This window comes from Podarcis gaigeae (genome assembly GCF_964106915.1).
Source record: "Podarcis gaigeae genome assembly, chromosome: 1".
In the NCBI taxonomy this organism is placed as follows: domain Eukaryota; kingdom Metazoa; phylum Chordata; class Lepidosauria; order Squamata; family Lacertidae; genus Podarcis; species Podarcis gaigeae.
In genome coordinates, this window is record NC_139678.1 from 104613409 (window position 1) to 104632152 (window position 18744).

An 18744-nucleotide genomic window follows, 5' to 3' on the forward strand; every position below is an offset into this window, starting at 1 on the left:
AGTTTGGTGGGGTTTCCCTTGAAGTTAAGGAAACAATGTGGAAAGAAAGAAACTAAGTTCCCCAGGAATGATATTAATGAAAATAGTTGGGTTGTATCCAAATATGTCATATTCAGAGTACGACAGAGCAGTCCTAAGTTCACCATTTCTGCTTCCTCGTGGATAGGTTGCTGGGAGCAGGTGGATGGGGCCAGATCCCTGTGCCAGCTCTGGTCTGGCATAATGATGAGGCCCACATTGGCTGTAAGAGCCATTCAGGATCCAGTGGTAGGGACTTCTGTGCTCAATCTAAACCCTTTTGCAGCCTGGCATATGGATGGTGGTGGTTCAATTGCAGCCTTTCCCATGCACCATTGATTTTAGTGGAACAACTCAGAGTGTGACTTAGCCCAATACAACCCCATGTATTTGATCAGCTGATATGAACTACAAGCAACTCCTCATTTACACGGAGGTTCCACGGCACTGTACACATAACTGGGACGTGCTAAAGCCCACCCTTTCCTGCCCCTGCCTTGCAGTTTTGAAAATGGTGCATGCGCCAGTGGTCATGCGTGTTCCAATCACACATGGAGAGTTGCCTGTAGTTTTAGAGCTGCTGTTTTAAAATATTTCGCGCATAGCAGTATGTTTGGCCAAAGGCATGGGTCAGCAAACTTTTTCAGCAGGGGCCGGTCCACTGTCCTCAGACCTTGTGGGGGGGACGGACTATATTTTTTTGGGGGGGGGGAATGAACAAATTCCTATGCCCCCACAAATAACCTAGAGGTGCATTTTAAATAAAAGCACACATTCTACTCATGTAAAAACACCAGGCAGGCCCCTCGAATAACCCAGAGATGCATTTTAAATAAAAGGACACATTCTACTCATGTAAAAACACGCTGATTCCCAGACCGTCCGTGGGCCACATTTAGAAGGCGATTGGGCCACATCTGGCCCCGGGCCTTAGTTTGCCTACCCATGGCCGAAAGCATCTGCCTAATTAATAATGTCTGCTTATACTGCTGCATGTTAAGTGTAGTTTATGTCCAAGAAAGGGTAGCAAATGTTTCTGAATACAGTTGCTGCCTGATAGCACTAGATGCCGGAAGAAATAGAAGCAATATTGGAATGAATAGAAACATTCACAAGGATAGAAAGTGTGGCATGTGGTGGATAGAGTATTTCCTCAGGGTTCAACTTCTCACTGTATCATAGTCACTGAATATTCTTAGGCATTTCAACAACTTTCAGCCTAACTTATTCACAACATTATAGTGAGAATAACATGGTGTAGCACCATGTAAAGCATGCCGCGTCCTTTAAAAAAAAAGACAAATTAATATAATAATTGAATATAAAAAGAACTGAAAGAAAACGGACAACAAGTTCTTAGTCTGAATAACTTCAGAGATTGGTCAAGGGTCCTAAGACGTCCTTCAGCACACACCCTCAAATAATAATAGTAAAAATAAACAAAGGTAGATGCATCCAGCTATACCCATTCTAGACTGTTAATGTTCACCTTCCAAGTCTCTCTTGTGGTCTTCTCTTGGCTCTTTCCTGCCCAACACTACTATCTAACCCTTTTTTAGGATTTCAGGCCTTTCTCTGTCTTGCAGCTCTTCAATTTTCTCATTCCATGACTAATTTCCCCTATTTCCTTATCTTCTAGTTTGACAGTATTTTTATTTTTCCTGCCAACATTTTAGGGATGTTGCCAATCAGAAAGGCAATAGTTTCTATTTCCCATTGACTGCAAGGTTCCTAGGTTGTGAAGCCTTGACCCTTCTTTGCAAAGCGTTCACCAGGATACTTTTGACCTTCCTGTGCTCTACTTCCCCTCTGAACTTTTAACTCTCCTGTGGTAGAGAGCACCTGAAGCAAGAAGGAACCATTTCATAGCAACCAAATAGAACACAAAATGGTGGAACAGTTTCATTCAGTCACACACTGACACAAATGTTCAAGATCCAGAACCATTCAAGGAATCCTCCCCAATAATGCAGATACTGGGCTGGTTCATACAGAAATGCAGAAAAAAATTGCTATTGACTCTTGTCCTACAGTGACACAACTAAAAAGGATGTACACACTTTTCTTTCGCTTGTTTTAGCAACCACAGTATGACACCCAACAATTCTCCAAAGCTCATGAGCTGCTGAACGTTTAATTATAGTAAGATGTATTTATAAATAATTCATGCATGTTCTGTAATGTTTCGCTCCTTCCCTCCTCCCTTTAAAAACAGCATTTCTGCATGATCTTTTTGTTTGGATTTTCTCTCGGATGATTGATAGCGGGAATTGTTGGCAAGGATGTGACTTGCTGTCACTCTCTTTAAACTCACTGTATTAGCTTGTGATTTCTCTCTCTCTCTTTCTTTCTTCATGTTTTATATAGTCTCGGCAAACGCCTGAGGGTGAATTTCTCCCCCTCGATCAACTTGAACTGGATGTAGGTTTTAGCACAGGGGCAGACCAACTTTTTCTTGTTTCGCCACTTACAATCTGCCATGTGATAGATTCCAAAAGCCCCTTCTATGACCTTTCTCAACGAAGCATGCAGACGGAACAATTTGAGATTGTTGTCATCCTAGAGGGCATCGTGGAAACAACTGGTGAGTACAGTGATCTCAAAGTCGCTCAAACCACATGTTTGTGTTTAGTTTCAAATATTATTTCTCCCTACCTTGTCACTAAAGACAAATAAAACAAAAGGTTATTTCTTAATGTTGATATTGCATTAACACACAGTAGGTTGTACATGAGTAACTGAGTTGACGCTTTGGATTTGCTTTTCCTGCCTCCCCAAATCCTAGACATAGTAGGATAATAGGTTCCTGGTAGATCTGTCCGGGGCAGGTGAGGGGAATTCATAGGAATTCTAATTCCAGTATTTTCGTGTACAGTCCTCCATATTCCAGAAACACTCCTATGGAAACTTCAGATCAGAATACAGATTACAAAACCACAAATATAGATCAGAGCTGAATTGTAATTGTGCAGGGGTTGTAGAATTGAGCCCCACCCCTTTAGTAATATATTAATTAGGGATTTTGTTGCTGCTACAAGCGAGGAGTCCCAAGTTGTGGTCCTCTGAGTGTTTAAAATGTTGTGTTGTATTTTAAATCTGTTTTTAGAAACTTGTGTCCAGGTGGTTTTATTGTACTGTAACCTGCTCTGGTGTCATATGATGAAAGGTGGACTAGGATTTTTCTTGCAAGTAATTAATTAGCCTCACTTTGTGAAATTTGGCTGGAAGATGTAAGGAATAATAATCTTTTGCATTCACTGTAGCAGATATGGATTGATTTTGGGTACACGTACAACCTTCAAATTATCTGCAGTAGTTAGCTCTGGATCTCCTTACACCAACCTTGCAGGGAGCAAAGGAGTGGGTTCCAGTGCTAGAGAAAGTTTATGCAAAGCATATTACTACAGATACGTGCTTATTCCTCCAAGCTATATCCTGCTCTGATCAAGGGGAACAGTTTAGAGCCTGTTAGTGCTTCTTACCCTCTGTTTGGTCTATTCCCACTTGCTTCCTAGTGTGTCAAATATGTTTATGCTAGTACAGCGAATGAGCTCCTCCAGTTATTCTGTGTGTTTTGTTTCAGTCGAAATCCAGAGTTGTGAGGGCCGCACCAGTTCCGCTTACTTTGGTGGGTTAGGATGTTGCTTGTTTTGTATCCCTGTTCACCTTTTGATAGTAGTGGAAATGAAAGGCGAAACTGCTGGAGCTCAGAAGACTCATTGGTATGGTTATTAGCAATTGTAGCTGGAGAATTGAAGTTGAGTGTAGAATAAAAGGCAGCTAATAATAAATCTAATGGAGAAAGGGATGGCACTGTAAGTTGACAGAGACGAAAACGGAAACTGATTGCATGCAGAAGACGTATACATCGGGTTTCTGTGCTACAGATTGATTTTATTGAATATGTTTCAGAGAAGAGAAATGGCAAGTGATATATAGGTAAGGAAGCTAAATCCAAATTACAATGTGGGTTCATTCAGTGTACATTCATTAAACCAAGAAGGTTTGGAAAGTTAATTTTAGCAGTAAATATAGTAGGCATTCTGATACCTTGATGAACTGCTTGCCCCAGAATAGTCGTGAGCTTTGCCATTTCCTTCCTTTGAGCGTGGAGACCAAGCATCCTTTAAATGTCTTGACAATGATAGCGTTTAACAGTTGCAGTTGTCACCAAGGAAATCCTGATTTATAGTCATGAATATTGTTGGGCAGTTCCAAGGTGGAAGTGGCTGTCATCCCATTGAGCCATTTCTCAGAGTGGACCTGGTATGGATATGAAAACATCATAAAACAGTGTCTGTAAGCCTATACAGGTACACACTTTCCTGGTAATAAGCCCCTATGAAATGTGGGCTTTTTCTGATTGTACACATAGAGGATTTCACTCTTTAGTTTGCATAGCAAAGCAACCTAAACCAGATTGTAAAAAAAAAGTTAGCAGAAGACAATGTTGGAGGAGAGTAGTAAATTTCAGTCTCCCAGTAGTTATGTTTTCTAGCAAATGCTGTAAGTAGCAGAAATGAGTCAGTTTGAATAGTTTATTCACATTTGTACATATGACTTAAAATTGTAAGTCAGTTTAAAGTGCATCACAGTCCTAACATTAATTGCAGTATATTAAATAAATCTGATTTTTAGGTTCTAAAAGGCTTTGTAACAAATGCGTAATTGGGTGGCTGTTTCCAAAATAGGGGTTATGGAGAGTTGGATATTAATTTAAAACTTAAGGAACCTGTATTTAAGCAACCTTTAAATCAGCTGTGGGAATCCTAGCCTATGAGGCTGTTTTCCCCAAACCATGACCACCTGATGTCATATGTGACCTCAGGCAGCTAAGGACATGATTGGGATCAGCTGCACTAAATAGTTCCTTGTTAGGGAATGAGCAGTGGTCTGAGATTATGGGACTCCTATTCCAGCAACATTTAGAAGGCCAGGGGTTGTCCACCACTGTATTAAAAGGTATGAAGCAGTTTTCATTATTTCAGATTTGTGATTCTAGTTTTGTTTTGTTTTATTGAGTTTTATAAACAAGAATAATGTTATACAAATAAGTAAACCAAGTTTTCTCTTGTCATTTATATATCACAAAGTTAGTGTAATAAATGTGGGAAAATATCTACAACATATGTTTCATTATTAGTGGTCAATGTAGAAGTTCTTGGTTCATGAATTGGTTTAAACAATTAGGAAGAAGAAAAAAGAAGAGGGGGAGGGGGAATGGTGAGTGGGGTGGGGTTGGGTGGTTATGCTTCTATCATTCTACTTGGGGTGGGGGTAGTGTCAGCATAACTTGTATGGGTTCTCTTGCTATTCACTTCTTGTATTCACTTCTTGTATTTCCTTGCTATTCACTTCTTGTATTTCCTTGGTGGTGAGAGAAGTTGCGGGTGGCTTAGGGTGTGGTTGGTTGTTTTTGGTTGGCTGTAGGGAGAATAGCAGGGTATGAGTGTGTATTTTTGAATGAGTGTGTATTTTTTGAATCAGGTTAGCCAGATTGATTCGTATTCTAGTTTTGATGTGCTATGTGTCTACTCAGTAGTAAGCCAATGGGGCTTACTCCAAGGTTTAGATTGTAGCCTAACGAAGCGTAAGTCACCATGCCAGTGTGGTGTAGTGGTTAGAGTGTTGGACTAGGATCTGGAAGTCTCAGGTTCAGAAACCCACTCAGCCATGAAATTCACTGAGTAAAGGTAAAGGGTAAAGGACAGTGTTCAAAACTCCCATTGTTCTAGGCGCATTTTGCGACAGGGAATTTCATTAGCACAAGCAGTTTCTGAGCTCTGAGCGCAGAACTAAGATTTCAGATTAAAATTGCAGAGTGGAAGGACAGAAGCACCTTTTTCTGCCTCCCCACTTCCAGCTACTCTCTGAAGACTGGAGAAGAGACCCTCTTAAGAATATTAGGGGGGTGGGCAGGGGAAGGACTAAAGCATGTGAAAAATGAACAATATTTTAGCTGCAGTCCATTCCTTTTCAGCTTTGTATTCGTCTTATAAAAAAAGTGTGCCTAGACATTCCGTTGTTGCGCCCATAACCTAGGTTTAAGGTGCCATTTTGCTCCTTGCTTTCATATCTCAAGTTTCTAAGATTGGTAAAGGACCTTTGGACAATTAAGACCAGTCAAATCCGACCATGGGGTTGCAGCGTTCATCTCTGCTTTGAGGCTGAGGGAGCCAGCGTTTGTCTGCAGACATGCAGACAGCTTTTCCAGGCCATGTGGCCAGCATGACTAAACCACTTCAGGCGCAATGGAACACTGTGATGGAAACCAGAGCGCATGGAAATGCTGTTTACCTTCCTGTCACAGTGGTACCTATTTATCTACTCGTGCTGGTGTGCTTTCGAACTGCTAGGTTGGCAGAAGCTGGGACAGAGCAACAGGAGCTCACCCTGTTGCGCAGATTTGAACTGCCAACCTTATGATCGGCAAGCCCAAGAGGCTCGGTGGGTTAGACCACAGTTAATCTTGGGTGAGTCATAGTCTCTAAGCTTAACATACCTCTCAGGATTGTTAATAAGGATAAAATAGAGATGGGACAGAGGGAAACTATGTATGCAACCTTGAGATCCTTGGTGGAAAGGTGAAATATTGATGTAATATACCGTAGATGTGTTCTTACATTGACCAGGTCAGTGCCTTTAAACCCTGACCCAGATTATTGGGGTTGCAGTTACACCTCCTGAGCACTTTTTGTTGCAGAATTTACACAAAAGTAGATGTACAGTGTAGTCATTGTAGGACATTGTCACCTGCATAGTAGTAAACAATTCTTCCAAATTTCAGGCACTTAACATTTACAGTTACCTTTCTGTACATAAAAAAGCAGCCTTGGCAGAGACCTATCCCAAGAAAGCAAACTAATTTTTACACATAGGGTGGTTTTTTTGCACCCATTTCTCTGGTGCTAAAATTAAGAGCTAGGCCTGAACCATGTGATGAACAATGGATTATCACACAAAGGTATTTGGAGCAAAGTGGACAGGACTTCCATAGCCTTTTATGTCACATCCTAAATTTGCAAATTAATCCTAAAATAGCCTTAAACTTATTTATTATGTCAGTATTGGGATTATAGTATTGAATTCAAAGCACTACTGCCTCAATACCGCAGAGCATAGGAATGGACTATGGCATGTAATTCAAAGACTTCCTGAAACATACAAAAAATAATAATCAGTGCAGTTACTGGTTAGCATTATTGGTTATTTAGATGATACTAAAGCATAGTGCCTTAAAGCAAAATGTAAAATGCATGGAACAATGATCTACAAAGTAGCTCTTAAGGTTTTTGGGAATGGGATAATTTTCTTTCTAATTCATTCCTAAAATATCGCTGGATTATAATTCAGAAGTCCTTTAAAACCTTAGCCAGTTTATGTTACATTTCAATTGTTTGCCCCAAGCATGGGGTTATTCAATGAACAAAAGAAATTTTCAAATAAAGTCCGTAAGAGTTACTCATTCACAAACATTTTTACTAGCCAGGCTGCTCACTTATTCAATGCATGCAACACTGATAATTGAAAAGGGGGGATAGAAAAAGAGAAGCAACTGTTGCAAAAAAATTAAAAAATAAAATCTCTGCTTCCTCACCGATCACCTGGAGGCAATTCTTAATCACCAGAAGTAAAGATTTAAGTTGCTGGGTTGCAACTATAATAATAATGCACAGTAACTGAGAAAAATCTTACCCCAGATCCAATCCATATTTGTTGTCACGCATTGTCTGCTTCTCATTCTGTTTGTCCACCCTTCCCTTCATGTTCCTGTACTGAATGTACAATTAGCAAACAGGTCATGATAAAATGTTATGGGAAAAATGATAAATGATAAGACATTAATAGCTGAAATCTAGGGCTCTGGCAGGTCTGCCAGCAGCCATAGGATTTTGAGGACAGAGGGGCACAGCAGTAGGTCAGTACTGTATACAGTGGTACCTCGGGTTACATACGCTTCAGGTTACATACACTTTAGGTTACAGACTCCGCTAACCCAGAAATAGTACCTCGGGTTAAGAACTTTGCTTCAGGATGAGAACAGAAATTGTGCTCCGGCGGCGTGGCAGCAGCAAGAGGCCCCATTAGCTAAAGTGGTGCTTCAGGTTAAGAACAGTTTCAGGTTAAGTACGGACCTCCAGAACGAATTAAGTACTTCACCTGAGGTACCACTTTATAGGGACTGCCTTATTGCAGCTGTAAAAACCCTCAACAACTGTTGGTGCTCCAATGGAAGAGGGCTCGAAAAGGCAGCATTCTGGGGTGTGTCATGGGATCTTCTGGGTCCAAAGGCACCCTGATTCCCTGACACATTCCTAGAATACATCTTGGGACTATTGGGAGGGAAAATAAAAAAACTGGTGACAAGCTGACCCTCTCACTTAGCTTCTTTCCTACCAGCAACCAGGGCCAGATTTACGTATAAGCTAAACAAGCTGTAGCTGAGGGCCTCACTCTCTTGGGGCCCCCAAATTTTTTTTAAAGGAAATACACAAACACCTGGATGTGCATTTCCAAAATATAAGATAAAAAACAACTAAAATAAAACCTACATACAGCAGCAATGTTTTGTGTTGTGTAGGCTCCTATCTGTTATGTGCAAATGGCTTTAGATACCTATTAGGTCCATAAATTACCATATAGCATATATTCAACACAAAAACAGTGACAATTTGTTGTTGATAAAGGACAGCTGGACATATAAAGGGCCCCATTACCTTCAGTAGCTTATGGCCTCATCAAACCTAAATCTGGCCGTGCCAGCGACTCAGCTCAGTAGGATTGCTTTGTAAGGTAGTCATGATGCAATGTTATTTTAACTACAGTGCTGTGAAGTTGCCCTCTGTTTATATAAAATTGACTTGTGCATAGAGTCAGCCTCAGGAGCGATTGATCAATACAGAGGTAATAAAAGTGCCACATCCAAGAGTTGTGTTTTTCTTCCTTTCATTTGCGAAGAGCTCTCCAAAGGTACCACTTGATCCATGCTGCCCCTTCCTGGTTCTCATTAAGATCTTAATCCTGAGCATTCACTAGGGCAAATGTGTCAAAATAAACAGAAGAGGTCTTCATGCTTACCATTTCTAAAGCTTATTGAATTTAAATGGAAATCCAATACCTGCCTGCTTGTACTAAGCTTTTAGGATACATTTTGCTTGGGTAAGCTACTTGCAAAATTGTATAATGAGCATGAGGCTTAAATATTCCGTTTCCCCCACTTCAGAAGTACACACACACAGATTCTTTTATGATCAAGTCAACAGGCAAGGCTTCTCTTGTTAAACACTCCCTGTTTTTCCCAAGACATCGGAGCATTGCAGAGAAAAGCAAAATCCCTAAAATAGAAATTGTGTGTGGTGCTCAGGAGTGAGAACTAAGAGCTTTGGGTGGCATCCTAGCTCTGATTTTTTCCCCACCCCCTATTCACTCTCTAAACTCACTTCTACCATGTTTAGTTTGTATATGTGTTTCGTAGGAGGTGCATGTTGGAAGTCTATACTATCTTGAATGTGTTGCAAATGCATACAGTTCCAATAAACACCTATTGCATATGCAGCTTAGATGCAAAAAGCTCAGTTCAGGGACAGTCCTGGCTTTCTGCCACAAGTAACTTTGTGTGGTATGGATTTCCCTAACCATGGATAGTGAAAGCCAGCTTTCCCTCAAACATGGTTTCAATCTCTGGTTGTGAGGGAGACACAGTTTGCACTAACCATGGTTTTCGTCAGTATACATATACTGAGAAACTATGATTTGATGAGGGGAAGGAAGAGGAAAAAATGCTCCAGAAAGGATAGGTGGGCAGGGGAAAAGATAGTTCGTGGTTTGCAAACTATGATTTGCAGAGAGCCATGTGCAGAGGCCAAAGTGTTTAGTTTTGTTCATTAATTCTGGTGATTCCTTAGTACTAGGAAAGCTTTTTATTGTAGGCAAAAGTATGTTCTGTTTCTATGACCCTTTTCCTCATTCTGCTTTTTGGAAAGGCAAATATATTGTCATTAATATAGCATGTTGTTGATGGTGATATTTAGTCCAGTAAAAAAAAAAAAGTTGATTAAAACTCTTGAAAACACAGAAGTTGTCTCTTTTAAATCTGTTTTCTTAATTTTATGAGTTTTTCAGCTGTTCTGAAAACATTGTTAATATATATGCTAATATTTGACAGAAGCTCATATCTACAAAGGGCACTAAAAATACAAATCAGCAGTATTTTGGGATTATTTAAAGAAAGCTGCAAGTAAGTTTCATGTTGTGTTGTAAATTTCCTCAGCTGCCTCAGAAGGGATTCATGTAAGTACTTTGTGCTTATTTTATTAATTCTTTACACGGAGAGGAGTATGCAGATGTTACTCATCTATTATTGGTATGCTTTTAAAATTGCAATACCTATCCTAAAACAAAAAGTAATAAGTTTCATGAAAGCATTTTAAATAACAACAATCTTGTTGTCTAAGCTTTGAAGCAGAGGCAAAAAAAATAAATAAATCCTCGGCGTTTTAAAAATAATACATTTAATCTGGGTGCGACAAAACTATCAAATGCTATTATAGGCAGAAATGATACGTTGGAAGCCCTTTGCCTGCTTATCTGTTGTTGGTAGCCTAATAAAACTGCAGCGTTACCCTGCAACACAGTGATAAGCTACAGAACGTATTACATGTTCCTAGCTAATGAGAATTTGAAATATAGAGAAACCTGAAAGGAAAATGCTTCATGGATTCATTCTTAATGCTCTCTGAAAGTGTTCTTAATGTTATTTCAAGAACACCTTTAGCCTTGTTTTCTGCAAACAGAACTTAGACTGTACTTGTCACGTCGGAAAAAGAATAGTTCATTGCAGATCTGTATTAAAATGGTTTCACCAGGGTGAGTAGGAGAGACTGAGAGCGCCATAGGCAATATACTGGCAGGCCTGGTAGCTTGCCTCTGCATTTGCCATGTCACATTTGTGTGTTCAAGGACAGTTACCAGGTTCTGCTGGAAAGGTCAGGGAGTGAGCAGGGATTGGCATATTTCATGCCGGGGGCACTAGGGGCGATGAAAACCTCCAGAAAAAGATTGTAGCATGTCCTGGCCCCATAAGACTCCTGCTTTTATAGTTCACCAACTTCTGAGACTGTTGAATTGCTGATATCATTAAACTTTTTTTTAATAATAAAAAAATCACCTGCACCTGTCCTTGTTTGCTAAATAAGTACTTGCTCAAACTGAAAAGTCTTACTATGCATTTGATAGGGGATGATCATGTCCTTTTTTTTTTACCGCAACTCAGTTAAATAGAATAGACACTAACTCGTAGGGAATAAACAAAGAAATAAAGGTGTTATGACGATTACTCATCCAAAAGACCCACATCCTCTTTTCTATTAGAATACGTTGGCTCAAAATAGTACAGAAGCTCCAGATTTTCAATGGTTGGGTAGCCTTCAAAGCTCCAACAAGGGACCCATTTTCACTCTTCGCTCTTGAGGACAAGACTATATGCTTTTGCTGGTACACAGAGCACAGAATGGGTGGGATAGACACTGTAGACTTGCTGGTACAGACAACTGTTCGGCTTTCTGATTCCTGGCTTTCTGTTCCATTAGGCTTCAAGATCAAGGGTACCCTCTCCCTCCCTTTCTCACTTTACTTTCACTGTGGGCACTGTGGAAAAGATGCCATACATTGTGTCTCTGGGTTTTTTCGGGGTGGGGGATAGTGTCAGGGAACTGCCATCGGAGGGACAGGTGGTGGACAGGCTCCAGGAGAATAGGAGAGAATCTGCAGCAGAGGAAGGAACCAGCAGGGGGAGTGCAGGAGTCACAGCGGAGGGGAGGCTCTGGGATACTTCTAGTGAGAATAGCGAAGAGGTAACAAAACCCCCATTAGGAACTCCCACCCTTCGCCGGAAACTGTCACGCAGAGAGTCACGAAGGCGCATGTCCGTCAAACAGCTTTTATGTTGGCGTAAATTCCGTAGACGCCCACTGTCAGATTCTACCAGCAACTGACGGAGTCATGCTTTGGGGGCTCCGTTAGTGCCTCGGTTTGGATGACCAGCCAAACCCCAGAGGGATCAAGCTTTTACGCACAAGCAGCTCACTATCCCATCATAGCAATCTGACAGTCTTTGAAAGCAGCTTGTGCTAGCAGAGGGCATCATGAGCGAACCAGCCGGAATCGGAGGAGCTGGAGCAGGTCCAAGCCTGGAAGAAAGGTACAGGGCGTTGGAGGTCCAGCTGGCGCTGCAAACGGCGAGGCTCGAGGAGAGGAGGGCTCAAGATGCGGATAAAGGGAAAACCACCCCACTTGCCAGACGGGTGCCTGGATTGGTGCAGAAATTTGGGGGGGATCCCAGGAACTATCAAGCCTTTAGGACAGAGATGCAATATGCTCTCAATCTACTGTTTGATGACTTCCCCGATGAGAACTCTAGAGTGGCGTACGTGATTGGCCATCTAGAGGGAGGGGCGAAGGACTGGGTTCGGCCCCTGATGGCAGCCAATAATGAAATCTTAAAGGACACTATGAAGTTTTTTCGCGCCATGGACTTGATGTTTTCCAGCGAGATCGAGCAGGGGGTGGTGCGCAGACAGTTAATGGCGTGTAAACAGGGGAGCCGATCTGTACGTGAGTACTGGACTGAGTTCACCATGCTGATTCATAGACTAGGGTGGGACCTTGCTAGTGAACCTATTCAAATGCTGTTTGAAGAAGGTCTCTCTCCGGCAGTGAAAGATGAACTTTCCCGGGCGCCTAGGGCGGAGTCTATGGATCAGCTGACTAAATCAGCGCTGTCCATAGGAGCACGCCAGGAGGCTAGAGCTATGGAAAAGCGGGAAGGAAAGGGGGAACGTTGGAAGGACTTCCGCATTCCAGAGATTCCGGAGCAGCCTTTCCCGCCAGCAGAGCCGATGGAACTTGGAACAGCGCGCGCGCGCGCAGTTTCAAACACCAGTGAAGGGCGGAAGAAGGAGGGAAAGAGCGGCAAGAGATGCTATCTCTGCCAACAGCCAGGTCACTTTGCCAGAGTCTGTCCGCAAAGGAAGGAATGGCAAGGGATGGCGGGAACTGTTGGGGGGAAGGAGGAAGAAGAAATCACGGAGCAAGTAAAAGCCAACGCCTGGTTGCCAACATCAGGGCACAGCAGCCAGGCCAGGGAGTAGTGAATGTGCCCACGCCGGAACCTCCAAGACCAGCGCTTGTGATAGAGGTGTTGCTGGAACTGGCAAACGGACACCCACTGAAGATAAAAGCGCTATTGGATTCAGGTAGCTCATGTAATTTCATGAGTAAGGAGTTTGCAGCTGAACACCAGATACAGACTATCCCATTAAGTAAGCCTTTGCAGGTTACCACGATTGATGGGAGGGAGCTGTTGGGAGGAGAAGTGAACCAACAAACTGTACCAATGATAATGAGGGTGGCAAGACACACAGAACTGATAGCGTTTAACGTAGCCACCTTGGGAGGAGCTCCTATTATCTTGGGAATGAGCTGGCTGGCACTACACGATCCGCTAGTAGGCTGGCATCAGAGAGTGGTTTCCTTTGGATCAGCACATTGCCTAGAACACTGCAAGGAGGGAGAGGCTCAGGCAGGGGCCAGGGCCACTCTAGCAGGGATGGAAGTGATAGACAAGGGGAGGGTGCCACCACAATACGCTGACTTGATTGACGTATTCAGCGAAAAAGAAGCAGATAAACTGCCCCCGCACAGACCCTTTGACTGTCAAATTAACTTACTCCCAGGAGCACAATTGCCAGTGGGCAAGCTGTATGCAATGTCAGACAGTGAGATGCAGGAGTTAAGGGAGTTCATTGACAAGAACCTCAAGCGAGGTTTCATCAGAGAGTCACGAGCGGTGGGGGGCAGCCCAGTGTTCTTTGTGGACAAAAAAAACACGGGCAGGCCCAGGCTTGTATGTGATTTCAGGGCCCTAAATGCAGTGTCAGAACCAGTGACTTTCCCTATGCCTAGAATTGATGACATTCTAACACGGGTGAGAAAAGGGAAAATTTTTACCAAGCTGGACCTTAGGGGGGCATATAACTTGATACGTGTGAGAAAGGGGGATGAGTGGAAGACCACTATGTTCACCCCCTTGGGGGCTTTTGAGTACCGGGTTATGCCTTTCGGATTACAAGCGGGCTCCGCCTGCTTTCAATCATTCATGAATCACGTCCTGGGGCCACTGCTCTACAAGAACTGCGTAGCGTTCTTAGATGACGTCCTGGTGTACTCAGAGAATGAGGAGCAGCATGTGCGAGATGTAAGAGAGGTACTGAGCAAGCTGCGAGAAAACCGGCTGTGGGTGAAACTGGAGAAGTGTCAGTTTCATACCAGGGAGGTGGAATTCCTGGGGTACCGGTTGTCTGACAAGGGATTGGCCATGGATCCCAGCAAGGTTCAAGCGGTACTGGAATGGAAAACACCAAAGACCAAGAAGGACGTGCAAAGGTTCCTGGGCTTCGGAAACTTCTATAGGAAGTTCATCAAAAACTTTGCCCATTTAACAGCGCCCATCACGGATTGTCTTAGTAGCAAAAAGAAATTTGTTTGGACGGAAGAAGCGCAGCGGGCGTTCGAACGTTTAAAGCAGGCGTTTGCGTCGGAAGAGCAACTTTTGCACGTGGATCTACAACAACCAATGAGAGTAGAGACTGACGCGTCAGACCGAGCGGTGGGGGCCGTTCTTCTCCAGCCGGGAAAAGATACGTCTGAATGGAGACCGTGTGCATTCTTCTCGCGGAAGTTGAACAAATCCGAGAGGAACTACACAGTATACGACCGAGAACTGCTCGCCATTCATGAAGCATTCCGGAAATGGCGGCACTTGCTGATTGGGGCGCAGCACAAGGTTCAAGTCCGAACGGACCACAAAAATCTGGAATACTGGAGAACAGCCCGAGTGCTGAACCAGAGACAAGTGCGATGGGCCCAGGAGTTCTCCAAATTCCACTTTGAGATTCGTTACGTGCCCGGCTCCGAGAACGTGAGGGCGGACGCTCTTTCCAGGAAACCTGAGTACTTAGAGGGGGAGGGAGCGCCTGAGGCAAGGCATGTAATCCCTGAAGACCGCTGGGTGTGTGGGGCGGCATTGGTGGGGCAGAGGGAACTGATAGAGGGTACTGAGAACGATGAATACGCCCAAGAGAAACTCAGAGAGCTCAGGAGGACAGAGGAGAACACAGGGGGGTTTGAAGAAAAGAACGGGGCATTGTATTACAAAGGGGCACTGTACATACCCGATGGGGAACTGGGGGCAGAGTACTCAAGCAGTTGCATGACAGCCCCACAGCGGGACATTTTGGACAGCACAAAACCATGTGGTTGGTTACCAGGGAGTTTTGGTGGCCCAAGGTGAGGGAGGACGTACGGGAATATGTCAGGGGTTGCGACAGGTGCCAGCGAGCGAAAGGAGAGAGGGTGGCGCCAGCGGGGCTATTACAACCCTTACCCACGCCAGAAAGGCCATGGGAGGCAGTATCCATAGATTTTATGACGGACCTGCCAAAATCCAAAGGCAAAACAGCTGTCATGGTGGTGGTAGATCTATTAACCAAGATGTGTCATTTTATAGCTTGTTCACATGCGGTCACAGCGGAGGAAACCGCCAAGTTGTTTGTAGAACATATTTTTAGGTTGCATGGCGCCCCCTTGAGGGTTTTGAGCGACAGAGGGAAACAATTTACTTCCAGGTTCTGGAGGAAACTTATGAGCTTACTGCACGTAGAACTCAATTTCTCAACTGCCCGGCACCCAGAAACAAATGGGCAAGCGGAAAGGGCAAACGGGATTTTACAACAATACCTGAGGTGTTATGTAAAAGACAGAGAAAATGATTGGGTGGATAAGTTACCTCTAGCAGAATTTGCCTACAACAACGCGGAGAACGTGTCCACAGGGATGAGTCCCTTTCTGGCAAATTATGGGTGTCACCCCCGGGCATTCCCAGGAGAGGGAGGGGAGAGGTGGAGCGTGCCGGCGGCGGAATATTTTTTTGAAGAGATGGAAGCGATCCACCGTCAGCTTCAACTTAACTTAGAGAAAGCCAAGGAAGAATATAAGAAGCAAGCAGACAGAAATAGGAGGGAAGGTGAAACTATAAGGGTGGGAGACCGGGTGTGGTTATCCACCCAAGGACTACCGTTCAAGGGCGGGAGTAAGAAATTGAGACCCAAAAGATTGGGACCCTTTGAGGTCATACAGCAGGTCAACCCAGTAGCATTCAAACTCAGGCTGCCCAGTCACATGAAATTACACCCAGTATTTCACAGGTCATTACTGTCGCCGTACCGAGAGGGACGTGAGTGGGGGGAGCGTGAGAGAGAGGCCACCCAAACGCCCGTGATAGAAGAGAGAGAGCGCGACATGAACGTGGCAGGAATCATTGATTCCAGGTGGAAGGGGAATCAGGTGGAATATCTGGTAGAATGGGAGGGGGAAGTAGAGTCGGAAAACACTTGGGTACCAGCAGAGGTAGTCAATGACGAGGTCTTAATAGAAACATTTCATCAGCGTTTCCCAAGAAAACCGCAACCCGTAGCACGATTTAGAAGGGAACACTTTGGGACCACCGATGAGGAAGGAGAGTTTGAAGGGTTCCCAGAGTCAGGGGTGGGTGAGGAAGCCGACTCCGACGAAGAAGAGGAAGACGGGGAGAGAGACGGTACGCCGTGGCTAGAAGTGTTTGAATCCTCGGATGACGAGGAGAGTTCCTTCAGGGGCTTTCCCCCCTCACCGCCAGTGGGAGAGGAGGCGGGAGGGGGTGGAGGGGGCCCTGGGGGGGAGGTGGATGTCAGGGAACTGCCATCGGAGGGACAGGTGGTGGACAGGCTCCAGGAGAATAGGAGAGAATCTGCAGCAGAGGAAGGAACCAGCAGGGGGAGTGCAGGAGTCACAGCGGAGGGGAGGCTCTGGGATACTTCTAGTGAGAATAGCGAAGAGGTAACAAAACCCCCATTAGGAACTCCCACCCTTCGCCGGAAACTGTCACGCAGAGAGTCACGAAGGCGCATGTCCGTCAAACAGCTTTTATGTTGGCGTAAATTCCGTAGACGCCCACTGTCAGATTCTACCAGCAACTGACGGAGTCATGCTTTGGGGGCTCCGTTAGTGCCTCGGTTTGGATGACCAGCCAAACCCCAGAGGGATCAAGCTTTTACGCACAAGCAGCTCACTATCCCATCATAGATAGATAGGGATCCTATTTATTCTTTTAGATCAAGTGTGTAAGCTGTATGTTTGCAGCCTCTGTTCATTATCATTACGCTCTCTGAAGCAGCATCCGTATACTCTGTCACTATTTTTTTAATTGATATAATTTTAATTAAATGTTTAATAAACCGATCTTTCTTTATTCCTCTTGTGTGATAGCTTCCTTTTTAACTAGGCCTTTGTTTGATCCGATTTACATCCTATGCCCTTTAAAAATGTAGTGGGGGGGGCTGTAGGGTTATTGTTTTTGTTTTTATTAGGCATTTTGTGTTTTCATATCTTGATTTTGTTCTGTAAACAATCCTGAGACTTCCGGGTATAGGGCGGTATATAAATTTAATTAATAATAATAATGGTAAAGGTACCCCAACCGTAAGGTCCAGTCGCAGATGACTCTGGGGTTTCAGCACTCATCTCGCTCTATAGGCTGAGGGAGCCGGCGTTTGTCCACAGAAAGCTTCTGGGTCATGTGGCCAGCATGACTAAGCTGCTTCTGGCGAACCAGAGCAGCGCATGGAAATGCTGTTTACCTTCCCGCCGGTGCGGTACCTATTTATCTACTTGCACTTTGGAGTACTTTTGAATGCTAGGTGGGCAGGAGCTGGGATCAAACAACGGGAGCTCACCCCATCCATCGCAGGGATTCGAACCGCCGACCTTCTGATCAGCAAGTCCTAGGCTCTGTGGTTTAGACCACCCATGTCCCAATAATAATAATAGTTAGGGCATAAACATAGGAGTAAATACATATTCACAATGGATGAATATTATAACTTCAGCAAAAACCTCTTGGGAGTGTATGCAGGAATACATGTGAGGGCTGAACCATTCCTTTGAGTCCCAATGTGCACTTTGTAACACTTATAACCTTTTCCTTCAAATTCAGATCTAAAATTACCACTCACACCTTGATAACTTTAAGATTAGACTACCCTTACAGTATATATATATATTTATATATATAAACTTCAACCAATACAAAATGTACTTCTGAAAGAGATGATCCACCAGGAACACATTGTATAGGTTATTCTGGGATATTCTCTAGTCCCTCTCCAGAATATTCTCCCCATCTCTTAGTGGTGTCACGGCCTGCTTTAGCATAACTGGTGACAACCTGAGAGACGGCATTCTCAAGGGTAGTACTTCTGTTATAGAATAGGCTCCTTCCAGAGGTCTGGTGAGCATTCTTGGCAGTATACTGTCCCTGGCAATTCAAAATATTTTTGTCTGCCCAAACATTAACTTGATCCTGATTTGCTTTTCTGCTCAGTGATTCCCTGTGTGCTGTGTTTTATTCTTTTTTAAAAATAATTTTACATCTTACATTGTACACTACTTTGATACCTGTGTGAAAAGTAGTGTATATGTTTTTAAATAAATTAATTCTGCTTTTGCAGAATTGACTTAGATTCTGTATCCCCTTAGGGAATGTAGAAACCCGTGGCCTCCAAATACTTCAGACGACAACTATGTTATCCCTGACCATTGAGCATGTCAGCTGGGGCTATCATTAAACAATAT

The 18744-nt window shown here is 43.7% G+C and overlaps 1 protein-coding gene across 3 annotated transcripts in view; it reads left to right on the forward strand.

Moving 5' to 3' along the window:
* The window catches only part of KCNJ3 (potassium inwardly rectifying channel subfamily J member 3), a 108752-nt gene that overhangs the window by 7271 nt on the left and 82737 nt on the right, over window positions 1-18744 (forward strand). For 2 of the 3 annotated variants that reach the window (XM_083710665.1, XM_083710664.1), the window contains exon 3: window positions 2386-2602. In XM_083710665.1, the coding sequence (XP_083566791.1) occupies window positions 2386-2602 (217 nt within the window). Of the gene's footprint in view, window positions 1-2385; window positions 2603-18744 lie in introns of those variants that run through there. The other variant, XM_083710666.1, reaches the window with a different exon arrangement.